The 16902-nt window shown below is 36.7% G+C and overlaps 1 protein-coding gene across 6 annotated transcripts in view; it reads right to left on the bottom strand.

The window, feature by feature from the left end:
- Nucleotides 1-16902, bottom strand: part of Spock3 (sparc/osteonectin, cwcv and kazal-like domains proteoglycan 3) — a 406102-nt gene that overhangs the window by 129624 nt on the left and 259576 nt on the right. For all 6 annotated transcript variants that reach the window (XM_006509517.3, XM_006509516.2, NM_001252620.1 and 3 more), the window contains one exon: nucleotides 6715-6838. In XM_006509517.3, coding sequence (XP_006509580.1) covers nucleotides 6715-6838 — 124 coding nt within the window. The remainder of the gene's footprint in view (nucleotides 1-6714; nucleotides 6839-16902) is intronic.

Genomic DNA, 16902 nt, shown 5'->3' with positions numbered 1-16902 from the left:
CAGCTAGAGACAAGAGCTCTGGGGGGTACTGGTTAGTTCATATTGTTGTTCCACCTATTGGGTTGCAGATCCCTTTAGCTCCTTGGGTACTTTCTCTAGCTCCTCCATTGGGGGCCCTGTGTTCCATCCAATAGATGACTGTGAGCATCTACTTCCTTAAGGTTTATATGTTTAATATTTTTAGCACTTTAAAAATTTTGTTGAGGACCTTCAATATTTAAATTTCAGTCTTATAATTAATATGGTTATATTGCAATTAATCTATGTCAATTTTTATGTTATGTCCTTCATTTTTTTTTTTGTGGTTGGTGGTAATTCTTTTTTTTTCCATTTTTTATTAGGTATTTAGCTCATTTACATTTCCAATGCTATACCAAAAGTCCCCCATACCCGCCCACCCCCACTCCCCTACCCACCCACTCCCCCTTTTTGGCCCTGGCGTTCCCCTGTACTGGGGCATATAAAGTTTGCGTGTCCAATGGGCCTCTCTTTCCAGTGATGGCCGACTAGGCCATCTTTTGATACATATGCAGCTAGAGTCAAGAGCTCCGTGGTACTGGTTAGTTCATAATGTTGTTCTGCCTATAGGGTTGCAGATCCCTTTAGCTCCATGGCTACTTTCTCTAGCTCCTCCATTGGGAGCCCTGTGATCCATCCATTAGCTGACTGTGAGCATCCACTTCTGTGTTTGCTAGGCCCCGGCATAGTCTCACAAGAGACAGCTACATCTGGGTCCTTTCGATAAAATCTTGCTAGTATATGCAATGGTGTCAGCGTTTGGATGCTGATTATGGGGTGGATCCCTGGATATGGCAGTCTCTACATGGTCCATCCTTTCATCTCAGCTCCAAACTTTGTCTTTGTAACTCCTTCCATGGGTGTTTTGTTCCCAATTCTAAGGAGGGGCATAGTGTCCACACTTCAGTCTTCATTCTTCTTGAGTTTCATGTGTTTAGCAAATTGTATCTTATATCTTGGATATGCTAGGTTTGGGGCTAATATCCACTTATCAGTGAGTACATATTGTGTGAGTTCCTTTGTGAATGTGTTACCTCACTCAGGATGATGCCCTCCAGGTCCATCCATTTGCCTAGGAATTTCATAAATTCATTCTTTTTAATAGCTGAGTAGTACTCCATTGTGTAGATGTACCACATTTTCTGTATCCATTCCTCTGTTGAGGGGCATCTGGGTTCTTTCCAGCTTCTGGCTATTATAAATAAGGCTGCTATGAACATAGTGCAGCATGTGTCCTTCTTACCAGTTGGGGCATCTTCTGGATATATGCCCAGGAGAGGTATTGCTGGATCCTCCGGTAGTACTATGTCCAATTTTCTGAGGAACCGCCAGACTGAATTCCAGAGTGGTTGTACAAGCCTGCAATCCCACCAACAATGGAGGAGTGTTCCTCTTTCTCCACATCTATGCCAGCATCTGCTGTCACCTGAATTTTTGATCTTAGCCATTCTGACTGGTGTGAGGTGGAATCTCAGGGTTGTTTTGATTTGCATTTCCCTGATGATTAAGGGTGAGCAATTGTGATAAAAACTGCATGGTACTGGTATAGAGACAGACAAGTAGACCAATGGAATAGAATTGAAGACCCAGAAATGAACCCACACACCTATGGTCACTTGATCTTCGACAAGGGAGCTAAAACCATCCAGTGGAAGAAAGACAGCATTTTCAACAATTGGTGTTGGCACAACTGGTTGTTATCATGTAGAAGAATGCGAATCAATCCATACTTATCTCCTTGTACTAAGGTCAAATCTAAGTGGATCAAGGAACTTCACATAAAACCAGAGACACTGAAACTTATAGAGGAGAAAGTGGGGAAAAGCCTTGAAGATATGGGCACAGGGGAAAAATTCCTGAACAGAACAGCAATGGCTTGTGCTGTAAGATCGAGAATTGACAAATGGGACCTAATGAAACTCCAAAGTTTCTGCAAGGCAAAAGACACTGTCAATAAGACAAAAAGACCACCAACAGATTGGGAAAGGATCTTTACCTATCCTAAATCAGATAGGGGACTAATATCCAACATATATAAAGAACTCAAGAAGGTGGACTTCAGAAAATCAAATAACCCCATTAAAAAATGGGGCTCAGAACTGAACAAAGAATTCTCACCTGAGGAATACCGAATGGCAGAGAAGCACCTGAAAAAATGTTCAACATCCTTAATCATCAGGGAAATGTCCTTCATTTTTATGACTGTAGGTGTTCTGCCTGAGTGTATGTTTGTGTACCACTGGAACTATGGGGACTAGAAAAGGGTTCAGATTTCCTGGAATTGGATTTAAGGGAGTTACATAAGTCTATAACCCACCAGTTGGATTCCAGAAATCAAACCCAGATCCTCTAGACAAAGAACCAGTGCTCTTCATCCCTGAGATCTCTTTACATCCCAAACAATTCATTGAATTTTAATTCAAATCTTGGTTATATAATTTGCCTAACATCTCCAATCAGCTGCCCTGTGAAATCTACTCTTCTATCCCACCCAGGCACAAGAACTTGGCCCCAATGTAATGACCTGCTTCTAATGAGAGTTTGTTAGGAACATCATTACAGTTGCCCAAGAATTTCATAAATTCATTGATTTTAATAACTTAGTAGTACTCCATTGTGTAAATGTATCACATTTTCTGTATCCATTCCTCTGTTGAGGGAAATCTGGGTTCTTTCCAGCTTCTGGCTATTATAAATAAGGCTGCTAAGAACATAGTGGAGCATGTGTCCTTATTACCAGTTGGAACATTTTCTGGATATATGCCCAAAAGTGGTATTGCTTGATCTTCTGATAGTACTATGTCCAATTTCTGAGGGACCACCAGACTGATTTCCAGAATGGTTGTACAGGCTTGCAATTCCACCAGCAATGGAGGAGTGTTGCTCTTTCTCCACATCCTTGCCAGTATCTGCTGTCACCTGAATTTTTTGATCTTAGCCTTTCTGACTGGAGTGAGGTGGAATCTCAAGGTTGTTTTGATTTGGATTTCCCTGATGATTAAGGATGTTGAACATATTTTTTAAGTGCTTCTCAGGCATTAGGTATTCTTCACTTGAGAATTCTTTGTTTAGGTTTGTACCCCATTTTAATGGGGTTATTTGAATTTCTGGAGTCCAGCTTCTTGAGCACTTTGTATATATTGGATGAGGTAACCCAATCACAAAAGAAGTCACTTGATATGCACTCACTGATAAGTGGATTTTAGCCCAGAAACATAGAATACCCAAGATACGATTTGCAAAACACAAGAAAATCAAGAACGAAGACCAAGTGTGGATACTTCATTCTTCCTTAGAATAGGGAACAAAACACCCATGGAAGGAGTTACAGAGACAAAGTTTGGAGCTAAGAAAAAAGGATGGACCATTCAGAGACTACCCCACCCGAGGATCCATCCCATAATCAGCCACCAAACCCAGACACTATTGCATATGCCAGCAAGATTTTGCTGCAAGGACCCTGATATAGCTGTCTTGAGTGAGGCTATGCCAGTGCCTGGCAAATACAGAAGTGAATGCTCACAGTAATCTACAGGATGGAACACGGGGCCCCTAATGGAGGAGCTAGAAAAAGTATCCAAGGACCTGAAGGGGTCTGCAACTCTATAGGTGGAACAACAATATGAACTAACCAGTACCCCCAGAGATCCTGTCTCTAGCTGCATATGTAGCAAAAGTTGGCCTAGTTGGCCATCATTGAGAAGAGAGGCCCCTTGTTCTTGCAAACTTTATATGCCCCAGTACAGGGGAATGCCAAGGCCAAAAGTGGGAGTGGGTGGGTAGGGGAGCAGGGTCGGGGGAGGGTATAGAGAACTTTCTGTATAGCATTTGAAATGTAAATAAAGAAAATATCTAATAAAAAAAGAAACATCATTACCATTCTCTTTTCAATTTGCTAAACTGAACACAATAAACAAACATGGGGGAAGTAATTACATAATCTGAAAAGGAAACTACAAATTAACAGGACTAGGGAATGGGCACCGCAAAGTTCTTCAAGCTATAGCACAGTCGTACTCACTCTTTACTTATAGTATCTGTGAATGGACAGCCAGACAGAAGACCTCAATATTCCTACCTTCTCTCATTTTCATCCTCTACTTACAAGATGTTAGAACAATTATTAACTGAACAATTACCAAGCCATTACCTCTAAAATAACCTAAGGGTATATGTTTTTCTTCATAAAAATAATCTTGCATTTCCCTTACACTCATTTTTTAGAATGATTCACTAGAAAGCTTTAACATATGTTCTTATTGAACTTCAGTTCTTTACTTCATGATGTTTTATGCAGCTCAGCATCACTGTTTATAGGGCAAACCCTCAAGACTAGATGGTCTAGAGGTTAAAGGTCACTCAATTCATACAATTATATTCACTAATCCACAGAAAGAAGGACAGTGGGTTAGGATAACTAAACACTAATATTCCTTTGAAATGTATTATTTTATATCTTCACATACAATACCAGTATCCTCTGAAAGTGACATTCATGCAAATAAAAATTTAAAATATAGATTAAAAAAGGGAGGGAAATGCAATCAGAATATATTCCATGAGAAAAACTATTTTCAATAAAAGAAAAATATTAAACAATGTGAATGGATTGCCTAGAGGTTTATTTTACTGACAAAACAACCTACCAAAACCATGGTATTAGCAAGCCAACATTTCACAGCACATTTTGGACCATAAAGAGAATAATTAAAAACAACATTTATAAAATGAGTTTTAATCACTTTGTAACTAAAACACTATTAAGTAAGGCTTCCAATATAATTTCAAATCTGTGGAAATGACTTGATGTTAATCTGTTTTCCTATGAAACTAACGTTTTAACAGAAGAACCATCTACAGGGACATTATAATTTAAATCTTTGGAGTGAGGTAATGAACTTCCTATAGCCCCTATTATGGACAAGGATGTTCTGGATGCAAACACACTCTTACCTATATATAAAATGTTGGATTTATGTTAGCAGGCTGCTCAAAAAATCCACTATTTTCTGCTGACTCAAATGACTCAAGTATCAATGTTCCTATTAAATTTAGGATTCAAGTTACTTCCCACATGTCTCTATCAGTTTGCATGTTTATATGTGTACCCATTTATTGTAACTTTGTAAGTCGGCATAGTGATTTCCTGTTATTATCATTTGACTTTTAATAAATCACGTGTGTGTTTTGTCCACTATGTACCAATACAGAATATTGTATAATATAGACTCAATTTCATAATCAATTTACTGAAATCCAAGCCATATTGAGAGGAACTCAGACACACTGAACCTACTCTAATCAATAAAGCCAAGATTTATCCCACTTTTAAAACTTCAGCAGACAAACACATGGCAGCTTATCCACCAGAATTCTGAATACTAAAGGACAGTTATGCATACTATTCATCTTTATTGCCTAAATTGATTATTCTAGTATTCTTAATGGGATTTATAATTGTGACATGCAAGAGACATTTTGGTGAAATATTTACAGATGCAGTAGGGTTTATAGTATATAGTCCTTGCCAAAATATTCTGAAAGTAAACAATTACAGAATTAACTTTACAGCAAGAAAAACGATTATGAGCCGAGTTGAGTTAGTCTTAAAGACATCATATATACAGTTTACTAAAAACAAACGAAAAATACAAATAATCCTTTAGTGGTTTGCTTCTGATTTCATAATGTGTTTACTCTGTGATATGCTGGTTGACTTAATGGAACAGTGTAAAAGAGTTAATTCATGAATAAACTATGTGTAATGGAAACTATGAGTTTGTAAACCTCTTACCCCATAATCAACAAACATACCTCAACTTTCCATGTAAGCTAATTTCTTTAATACCACTGAATCATTTAAACTTTTAGCATAGTTACTAGGAAGTCAGAATAATGTAGAAGAAAACCAGGAACATGGATCTAAAAATGCTACCAAATCTGGCTTTAATGATAATCAAAAGTGTAAAATTGGCCTTATCACTGTTACTTACTGAACCCTGTACTTCCAAAATATTCCTGGCAACTTAAATAAGATAACAAGGGAGATAGGGAATGAGACTTCTTATGAATGTGGGGTTTGTAATTGCTGTTATAACAATAATTGCTAGTTATGCTTTTTCTGAATTTATCAACAGAAAGGAATGTAGGAAACATTGGCATTTAGATATAAAGGCTCAGAATAATCACAACACTAGTATTTCATGTTCCTATAAATTTTATATAGGAGAAATAAATGCCATTCAGACTGCCCTCCTTACCAGTGAGTTTATTAATATTACTTAAAAGTAAGCAAAGTAATTACAAAATCACCACATAGACAGATGACTGATTAACTCAGTTACTTACTATATCAGTTACTTTTGTGTGGTTGTGCTCAAACATCTGATATAACTGCAAGCTAGATTTGCTTTGGCAGGAATTCATGAAGAGAAAAGTAGGTCAGTAAAGCATGGGGTGGGTGGGGCACTGTGGAGGGGATAATAGGTTACCTTCAGTCTCATCTCAGGGAGAAAGGGTAGATAGGAATTGGGGCCAGGCTATAAAATCTCCAATCACATACCCAATTGCTTCAGCTGGCTCTATCTCCTAAGACTCTGGAACCTTCCAGAGCAGTAACAACAGATAAGGATCACATGAGCCTCGGTGGTCCCATCATATTCAAACCACAACCTGGATCAACAGAGCTCTCCTCACCTGTGAAGAGTAGGAATGCCCATCAGAACCACAGACTGGGCTGGCATAGGCGATAGGGCATGGCTTGCAGGTAGATGACGGGAGACCTCTCCATTGCTTATGGCTTCCTCCTACTTCTTTCATACTGTTAGCAAAAGAGACAAAGAGAAAAAAAAGAAAGAAAGAAAATAATCATACTTAGTGCATCTAATTTTTAAAATTACATTTATATGAAACTGTCTTTCAGACCTGTCATAAAATGTTTGAGGACATTGAGTTATAATCCCGTCTAGATTGCATTAATCTCTGCACACTGCTTGTTCACCTTGACCTTCTGTTTTTCTCAAATCTCCAGAGTTCTTCAAATAAAGCAAGATTGTACTTCTTGGAAGTTTTGTGTTAGTCATAGTCACAGAGAGTATACTTATATTTTCTTATGGATATTTTTTAATTATAAACATGAAATAACTTTATATATACACACACACACATATATATATATATATATATATATATATATATATATATATATATATATATATATATACAAACATATATGTGTATATATATGCACATGTGTGTATATATATATCGTATATATAGAGAGATATTTATTTATTTATACCAGATGCAACACTTGCTAGAAATACAACATTTCAATTTCTGGAACATTCTTCAAGCTTGCCCTTGTAGTCTCTTAGATGTGGAGAAAAGAAAGACAGGATTTCATGGTTAGGTAAAAGGGGGAGATCTTACTTTTAGATGAAACAGCTGTAAAGTACCAGAAATTTATAGCATCTACCAGTGTTTAAAGAGCCAAATTACTAGGTTTATTGACAACAACCCTGCTCTGATGGCTGGGAAGTGTCTCAAAGTGGACTCATTAGACTTTGATCTAAAACAACTTGGGAAAATCCATTCTCTTTTTAAAAATCATCACACTGATTTTTCCCCTTGCTCGTTTCTCTGCTCAATTCCTCTGCCTATTTATGGGAAGAGTTTACACAGAAACAGAGCAGGACTAAGAAATAAGAGAAAAGGTGATTGGAAATCTATACAAAGACACTTAGAATTCAAAGTAAGTCAATATTCGTTCATTGCAATTTTCCGCACGGTGAATAATCCAGTGTCTGCATGACAAAAGCAAAAATGTGGGTAAGAATCATGCACTCCTTTTCATAATCTTACATATTTTAATAAATTTACTCTCTAAGAGGTTTATTCTGTGAAACTCAAAATGCAAAGTGTGGTACCAAGCTAAATAGTTCCATCAGAGGAGAAGAGATTTGAGTTTTAAATCTGAAATTTAGGCATTTAAAGCTATCATCTATCTATCATCTATCATCTGTTGATCTATCATCCATCCATCCTATCTATCTGTCTATCTATCATCTATCTATCTATCTATCTATCTATCTATCTATCTATCTATCTATCTATCTATCCATCTATCTACCTATCACCTATGTGCCTATCATTTGTCTATGTATCTATCAACTACTTAACTATCTTATCTATCCATTATATTATCTATAAGCTATTCCCCTCATCTCTCCCTCTTCTTCCTTAGTTTCCTTTCTTTTTCTATATCTTTACCCCTTCCATTTTCTTCTTTTCTTATTTCTCCTTCCTTCTCACAAATCTGTCCTCATACAGTTTGTCATAGTCTACCATAAATTATTGTATGATATCTTCATTTCTGATAAATAAATCATATTTAATGACTGCATTATAACCTTACTTTGCTGCAGAATTTACCAGAAACTACAAGATTTCTGACAAAATAATGGTACCAAGGTCCTGATATGAACTAAAATAATGTCCGGAAACCCTAGCACAGTGTTCTCATCCTTATCAATGAAAATGTTGAGTAAGGCCTATAGGCAACAAGTACAGTTTACATGATGATCATATTAGAGACCCTGTGTACTATGTCTCTCGCATTATGATGTGCTTCATTTTTTCAAGTCTATGTGATAGCACTGAACATCATGGAATATAATTTTGCCTTCTCTGAGTCTCTCTCTCTCTCTCTCTCTCTGTGTGTGTGTGTGTGTGAGAGTCTCTCTCTGAGTCTGTCTCTCTGTCTCTCTGAGTCTGTGTGTGTGTGTGTGTGTGTGTGTGTGTGTGTGTGTGTGTGTGTGTGTGTGTGTAGGTGTGTGAGCACATGTGCATGTGTATGCATGCATGTATGTATGTATGTATGTATGTGCATGTATGAAGGTGAATATACATGTGTATGTGTTCACCAGTGATGGTACTTATCTCTGTGTGTATGTGTGCTCACCTATGAAGGTACATGCCTATATGTGTGAGTATTCATCTGTGAATATGCATGTCTGTGTGTGTTTGTGAGGTTACCTATGAAGATGTATGACTCTCTCTGTGTATATGTGTATGTGTGTATTCACCTGTGAATGTCTTTCTGTGTGTGTGTGTGGGGGGGGGTTCACCTGGAGGTTAGAAGTTGGCATTAAGATGGTCTATAGCATCAAGCAATGGAAATACAAGTGCATGAAAATATATCTTGATTTCATGTAAGTGCTGGCACTCAAAAAATATATCCTTACCTTTATACAATAGTCACTTAGCTCAGTGCTCCATTCCCCCAATCCTCTCAGAATTTTTTCTAGTACTTCTGAAACTTTGTAATTCTGCATTTGTTCAGCATCAGAAATGGTTATCAATAGCAATGCTATTTGCAATGTTTTCCATGGAGATCTTCAGTCCATAGGAAAATGAACTGAGAAGGTGCTATATTACCTCATTTTCTAGGCCCTAACACTGGGATTTTATGTGAACACAAACATAAATACAGTTACATAAGAGTAGAGTTTATCTTTTGTTGTTTGTTTTGTTAATTATACCCTGTTTTTTAAAAAATATAATTTTGAAAAAGAAGTGAAGTCATGGGAGTCACTAGAAAGGCCAACAGGGGCAAGTTGACATAACTGAGAATAGTAAGCTGGCTCCCGCAATCAGGATGGTTTCCTGGCAACAATATCTATAGCAATGACAGGTGAAGCATTCAATGTGAGGAAATCATTGGGAAACATGTTAGACATAATACTCAAGCTACAGAAAGACCCTTAATCTTAGAAGGTAAATATAAAGTTGCTATTATTTTAAAATAGTATTTTTAAATTGTGTGTGTGTGTGTGTGCACATGTGTTGTGCATGTGTGTGCATATGTTTATGACCCAGTGTCACATTCATACATGTAGAGCCTAAGAGAGAATTACTAGAAGTCAAATTTCTTCTTTACAATGTGCGTTCTGGGTTCAAACTCTGGTCTTCAGACCTGTGGAAAGCACAAGTCACTGAGCCACATTATAGCCCTCGGATTTTAAGGAGTTTCTATCAGAGACAGCACTGTAACTTACTCTATTGGTGAAATACAACACTCAGGATGGGTATAACTCTGAAAAATATTTAAAGGTATGTTTCCAAAAGCAACCATGAGATGTTTCCAATGGAAGCAAGTACTTTTTATCCAAGTTTTTGATATTTGAGGTTAAAACTTGATTTGCTTTCTAATGGGGTCTCTGCATAAGACCATCTCTTTCCCTAAAGAGCAGAGATGTTCTTATGCACCTAAGGAAATAAAGTTTTCAGTGTTAATGTATGATGCCACAAGTCTTTTTCTCTAACACTTTTCTATTCTAACTCTTACAACAGAAAACATTAAGAGGATTCTTTGCCAATGCCAGTGTCAAATTGCTGCAAAATCAAAGTAGAAGGGGGAGTTTCAGTACAAGAAGCCCTCTCACATGCAGCTGGACACCCAGTGGAGAGATAGACTTGTTAGGTGAAATAGCTTCGATTTTCATCATAATTCAGTCTTTTTTGTTCTCCACTGCTTAGTTAGTATGTCACCAGGAAGAGCCTCCTATAACAGCTAAATTATCTTCTTTTTCTACTAACCATGACTGTCCTCATTGCTAATTCTGTACATTCAATCATAGTCTATTTAGCTTTCAGTTTAGCTAAGCGTGCTGTGCATTTTACAATGTACTTTCAACCAAATAATCGATATTTTAAGATTTACATAAATTTCAAAGAGAGGATTTTTCCACAATGATTAACACTGAAAAACAAACTCATTTCAAATGATTTGCTTCATATATGAGTACATCATTAACCATTTGAGGTCAGTTCCAGAAACTTCCCTGATTCTTAGTTTGTTCACTTATAGACTCCTAGGCTTTGTCACCATGATTCATTCCATCTTATTCAATACAAGAAGGTAACATTTGTAATGTGATTACTTACATGATAATACTCAAGAAAAAATTAGAAGCACAAAATACATGCTGCCCATGCAGTATGATTTTAGAATTTGACAATGTTTTCAAGTAAAACCAATATAGCTTAAGATGGTTAGGACAATATTAAATCAGTCTAGAAATTGCTAGAAGTGTTCCAATTAGAAATATAAGTTATTTGATGGTGGCCAGTGGTCGACATGGAATGATTGCTAATAAAAATGGACAGATAAAATATGTTCATATTAAAGAGGAATGGTTTTGTTAAGAGAAAGTGAAAGAGACAGAGAGACAGATTTTGAAGAAACAGATAACAATTTGTAACAGTGTCAAAAGAACTATAAAATCATTACAAAAGAATATAATTCAAATTAGAGCATATGAAAAATATATGTTCTAATACCTAAATCCCTTAATCAGATTTCAGTGCTTGGGAATTCTCAGTTCTGAAGATATACAAATACAAATGCCAGATTTATATTAGATGCCAACAGTAAAAGGAAAAGCATTTGTAATTGATTATTTCAGATACATGTTCATCTTTTCCTATGTAGCAACACTATTTTTACTTAGTCCTGTGAACAAGGGACAGTAAAATAATCTGCTAAATAAGTATTAAATTGGGTATTTTATTCTGTGAATTCTAAAGCAAGAGCAGCTTGATGTATTGCTTGCCTACTAAATACATAGAGCAAACATTTTATGTTCATTATAAAGTCTATATTTGTAGTCTATCAAAATGAAGAGACATTGTTTGAGCAGACACTCTCTTATCAAGGGACATTCCCCTTTTTGACTGCCATGCCTTTAGAAAGCCTGGCTCTCTTCATGACTTATATAAAGGGTCTAGTAAGAGGACAGATAATATTATAATATTATAATTTCATGTGTTATGAAAGAGGGTATGTCAAAATTAAGTTGAATAGCCTTATAGGAAACCTCTTGCAACTAAAGATGCTACAATTTTCATGATCTATGTATTTTATGTCAGTAATTTGAACACTGGTACAAATAGTAATTTTAACAAAATAGTTACTTTTTGAAAAATATTACTATTAAGTTGCTATGAGACAACAGGTACATGATAAGAAAGTCTAATATGTGTGTATGTGTCTTAGAATTTATTTTCCAAGACAAATTAAGAAAAAAATCTTTTTATTGGCTTGCTACTCTGACTTGTTCAGCTTTCTTTTTATGTAGCCTATCCTCATCTGCCCAAGGAGGGCACCAGGCACAGATGTCTTGTCCTGACTACATCACTTTTTTTCTTCTTTTTTCTTGTATATTTTCTTTATTTACATTTCAAATGTTATCCCCTTTCCTGGTTCCCTACCACTGAAAACCAACTATCCCACCTTTCTCCCACTGCTTTTATGAGAGTGTTCCCTCACCCACCTATCTACCCACACCTGCCTGCCTGCCCTGGCATTCCCCTACAATGGGGCATTAAGCCTTCACAGGACCAAGGATCTCTCCTCCCATTGCTGTCCAACAAGGCCATCCTCTGCTACATAAGCTGATGGAGCCATGAGTTCTTCCATGTGTGCTCTTTGGCTGGTGGTTTACACCCTGGTAGCTCTAGGGGGTCTGGTCTGTTGATATTATTGTTCCTATGGGGTTGCAAATCCCTTCAGCTTCTTCAGTCTTTTCTCTAACTCCTCCATTATGGACCTACTGCTCAGTTCAATGGTTGGCTGAAAGAATCTACCTTTACATTAGTTAGGATCTGACAAAGCCTCTCATGAGACAGTTATATCTGGCTCCTGTCAGCAAGCACTTCTTGGCATCCACAATAGTATCTGCATTTGGTGAAAGCTTTTGGGCTAATATCCAATTATTAGTGAGTGCATACCAGGCGTGTTCTTTTGTGATTGAGTTACTTAGCTCATTTAACACTCAAAATACCTCACAGACAAACCCACAGACTAATCTGAGATTAGCCTTTCCTTAATTGAGATTCTGTCTTCATACATATATCTAGAATGTGTCAAGTTGACAAAATCTATGACAGACCATTTATGGACTGGGGCTGGACACACAAATATTTCCAGAAGATCATATGTGTAAATATTAGAAATGTATGATTATATGTATGGCAAACAGCTAACCAATTATTCACCATATACAGAGTTCTAGGTTTTTGCATAACTACTAAAGAATGATATTTTTGCTTTAATGAAAATAATTATTATGATGCAAAACAAAATAAAAAATTATATTCTATAATTTTGAGGCAGTCTCTCTCTATGTGTCTTTGTGTGTCTCTCTCTCTGACTCTCTCTGTCTCTCTCTCTTTCTCTCTCTATATGTATACATATATGTACATATACTTATATATATTATTGTGCATTATTTTGTTGTATCAATATATTATGCACAATGAATAATAATAAGAGATTGCTTGTTTCAATTCTTTCTGCTGGCCCTCAGGGCTTCAGTCCTGTTATTCTCCAATACCTGATCATATTCCCCTCTTCACCTCCCTGTCAAAACAAGCAACCTTGGAAGGTAGGAGGTGGCAGAGCCCTCTAGACTCTGCCAGAGACCTGGAAGGTGAGAGACTTTCAGAACTCAAAGGGAGATACCCTAGATTAAATGCCCTACAGTTGGGAGAGGGAACTTTTAGAGCCACCTCCAGCAGAATGACAGGGCATCAAGTGGGTGGATGGGGTTGTCATTCCATAGTCAAAAACTCTGACGCAGAATTGCTTTCATTTGAAAGAACTTCAGGAACAAAACTAGAGAAGAGCCTGAGGAAAAGCAGGTCCAGTGGCAGGCCCAAATTGGGATCCAGCACAGGGGGAGTCCCCAGGGCCTGGCACAATTACTGATGCTATGGTGTACTTACAAACAGGGGCCTATCATGACTGAATTCCCCCTGGAAGAAGCTAAGGGGGAGGGCAATATTATAGGAAGACCAGCAGTCTCAACTAACCTGGTTCCAGGGATCTCTCATATATTGAACCATCAACCAGGCACCATCTACCAGCTGTTATGAGACTTACAACATATATACAGCAGAGGACTGCTGGTTTTGGACTCTATCAGAGAAGATGCACGTAACCCTTGAGAGACTTGAAGCCCCAGGAGTGGGGAAGCCTATTAGGGTGGAGGTGGGAGCATCTTCTTAGAGACAGGGGTGGGGGCAAGGTGTGGGATGTGGAACAGTCCAGTCAGAGGGTGGGCCAGGAGGGGTATAGAGTCTGTAAAAATGATTAAAGAATAACAAATAATAAAAAGACTAGAGAGAGAGAAATACACAGGTTAGTTATCTTAACATTTTTGATGCTCATGTATTTAAGTTTGAAATCAAGTGTTTTGCTTCACTATTTACTGTTTATAATATTCCTATAATAGATATTAGTCAAAAATTTAAATGTTACACAAAATTACCCTAATACTGAGATGTATTTATTAAATATTAGTTCTACCTTTGGAAATGTGGATATGAGTTTACTTTATATTCAAATTTTACTTTAAAACAATCTTCCATTGGTTCTGGTGAGATGTCTAAATGGTTTAGGGCATATATTGTTCTTACAGAGGATCAGAGTTTGGTTCCCATAATCCGCATGAGTTGCTTACAATTTTTTCACTCCTATTCTATTAGAACAGATGCCCCTTCTGTCCTCCTGGGGGACTACACTCACTGTATACACACGCAAACACAAACATACGCACACAGACACACACACACACATGCACAAATGCAGACACACACACACACAAATGCACACACATAAAACATCACATTTACTGAAATTACTAATTTTTTAAAAATTTATTACCAGCATCTATTGTGTAGAAAAATAAGCTTTCTTAATTAAGCTTAAAATTTATATTAAGATAAACATTCTATTTGTATCACAGTAGGGAAAGCATATTTAATTATGAAAACTATCTCATTTTCATTTTGATTGATGTATATATTAGCAGCACATATCAGCCTATGAGAATTTTCACTAAGTCAAAATTTTTATATTAAAACAAGCATTATGAGCTCCCAAGTTTTCTTGAAATAATGAATGTTCCCAAGACAAAAGATTCTTCAAATATTAACTGCATTTGAAGTTGATGCTGAAATAATCCAATAGTGTCAGTAGTGAGCAAGGCATTATCTAACATCTGACAAAAGCAAACCTGTGTCTTTTAGCAACAAAGGGGATTCTACATGTAGAAGAGGAGATCTGAGTTTGAAACATTACTGACAGATACACAATGGAATAAGCAAAAATGAAAACAAAATAACAAAACAAAACAAAAACCTCTACTTCAAAGAAAATGATTAGCAGTGTTATATTTCAAAAAGATATATGAAAGCATACTATTTGAGCATTCAAAGTATATTTTACACTTCAAACTGTATCTTGATTGTGAAAAATCCTTTTGAATTTTTTTCCATTTGCACACAGAAAACATATTTTAGCTGCATTTCATGAAAGAGACCTGACAGCTTTAGCAGAAGCAGGCACTGAGTAATTGCTGCATTGTATTTAAGAAAACAGCCATTAAGGGCCAGACAAAGTTCAGAGAAGAAAAACATAGCTTTGCTTTCATGTAGGATCTTCACAGAAGTCATAATTATTTGTTTCTCCTTTCTTCCTGTTTCACTGAAAATGAAAGCTTCAACAAATGCAGGGTGGAGAAGCTGCCACATTTCTATTTCATTTGATGTACACCCTGATACAAAGGATTAAGAACCTAAAACCTTCAGTGTGTTTCAAGCTTGAAAATAATTAATATAATTAAACAGAGTAGCAGAGTTTTCCCCATAATATTTTTATTTCCACTAGATGGTATTTATTATATATCCTGAAGAAACAGATAGATATTCAATGATGCTACAGTGCAAGAGTGATGAGGCAGATCTGCTAGATGCAGATTCTTCAATTAATTATACCTAGTCACTTGTACTACAGCTAAAATGTTATCAGAAAGCCTTTCAAACACTATTTAATCTGTGTTTTATCACCAATGGATATTAATTACCCTCTAAACTACAAGACATATTTCACTGTATTTTTTCACTTACCTATGAGTAACCACTTTATTTTTTAAATTAAATATAGTAAAACAGGACATTATTGAATTCATGGAGGTGTTGATGTGTGCACAAATGTGTAGAGGGTGGTACATGAAGGCCCAAGAAGAAAAGGGAAAAGGGGTCTACTGTACATCCTTCAGGTTCAGGTTCAATTGCTACTGCTGTTTCTCTCTCTCTGCTTCTCTCTCTCTCTCTCTCTCTCTCTCTCTCTCTCTCTCTCTCTCTCTCTCTTGTATAGAGCATATTCTGACTCCATAAGCAAACAGCACACATTTATCCTAATATAGGGGCATAGATAGCCACTTTGCAGCCTACATTTGTACATACCATATAAAATCTTTACAAGTGATTATCTTCCCATTCAACCAAATAATATTGGGCTGAATTTCCTTTGACGCCTATACACCCCTGAACATCATCTTTCCTCCCTTCATGTTTCTGTCATGTGCCCTGCATCTGGCTTTAATGATAATGGAGCTGCTAAAGGGAGAGCACTTTCTTCCAGACTAAAACCATGTGTAACCTCCTCAATGGAGCCTCTCCCCATACCAGTCAGCAGAAGGCAGCTTGACAGTAAGAGATGTCATAGCAATCACAGCCTGGGATTGTACACAAATTGGCTGTAATCACAGCATCCTCTGCAGTACCCATACCATTTTGACATCTGTGCAGTTTGTCCAATCATGTTCTAGACTTCCATTCACTGAAATAACTCTTCCAAAAATAAAATTTAGGATTCTTGAGAATACATTTTTTATCTGTTTTTTGGTGGGGGCAGGGGGAGGAAACCACAACATCATTTTATTTGCAATAATCTAAGTTTTATTCCACAATTACCGGGAATAATATCTGAAAGTATTTCATAACTAAAATCCAAGTGTGGGCAGGGGCATAATCTCA

Source organism: Mus musculus, chromosome 8, assembly GCF_000001635.26.
Source record: "Mus musculus strain C57BL/6J chromosome 8, GRCm38.p6 C57BL/6J".
NCBI lineage: Eukaryota > Metazoa > Chordata > Mammalia > Rodentia > Muridae > Mus > Mus musculus.
The sequence above is the reverse complement of the archived record's forward strand: the minus strand, read 5'-3'. Positions and strand labels throughout refer to the sequence as shown.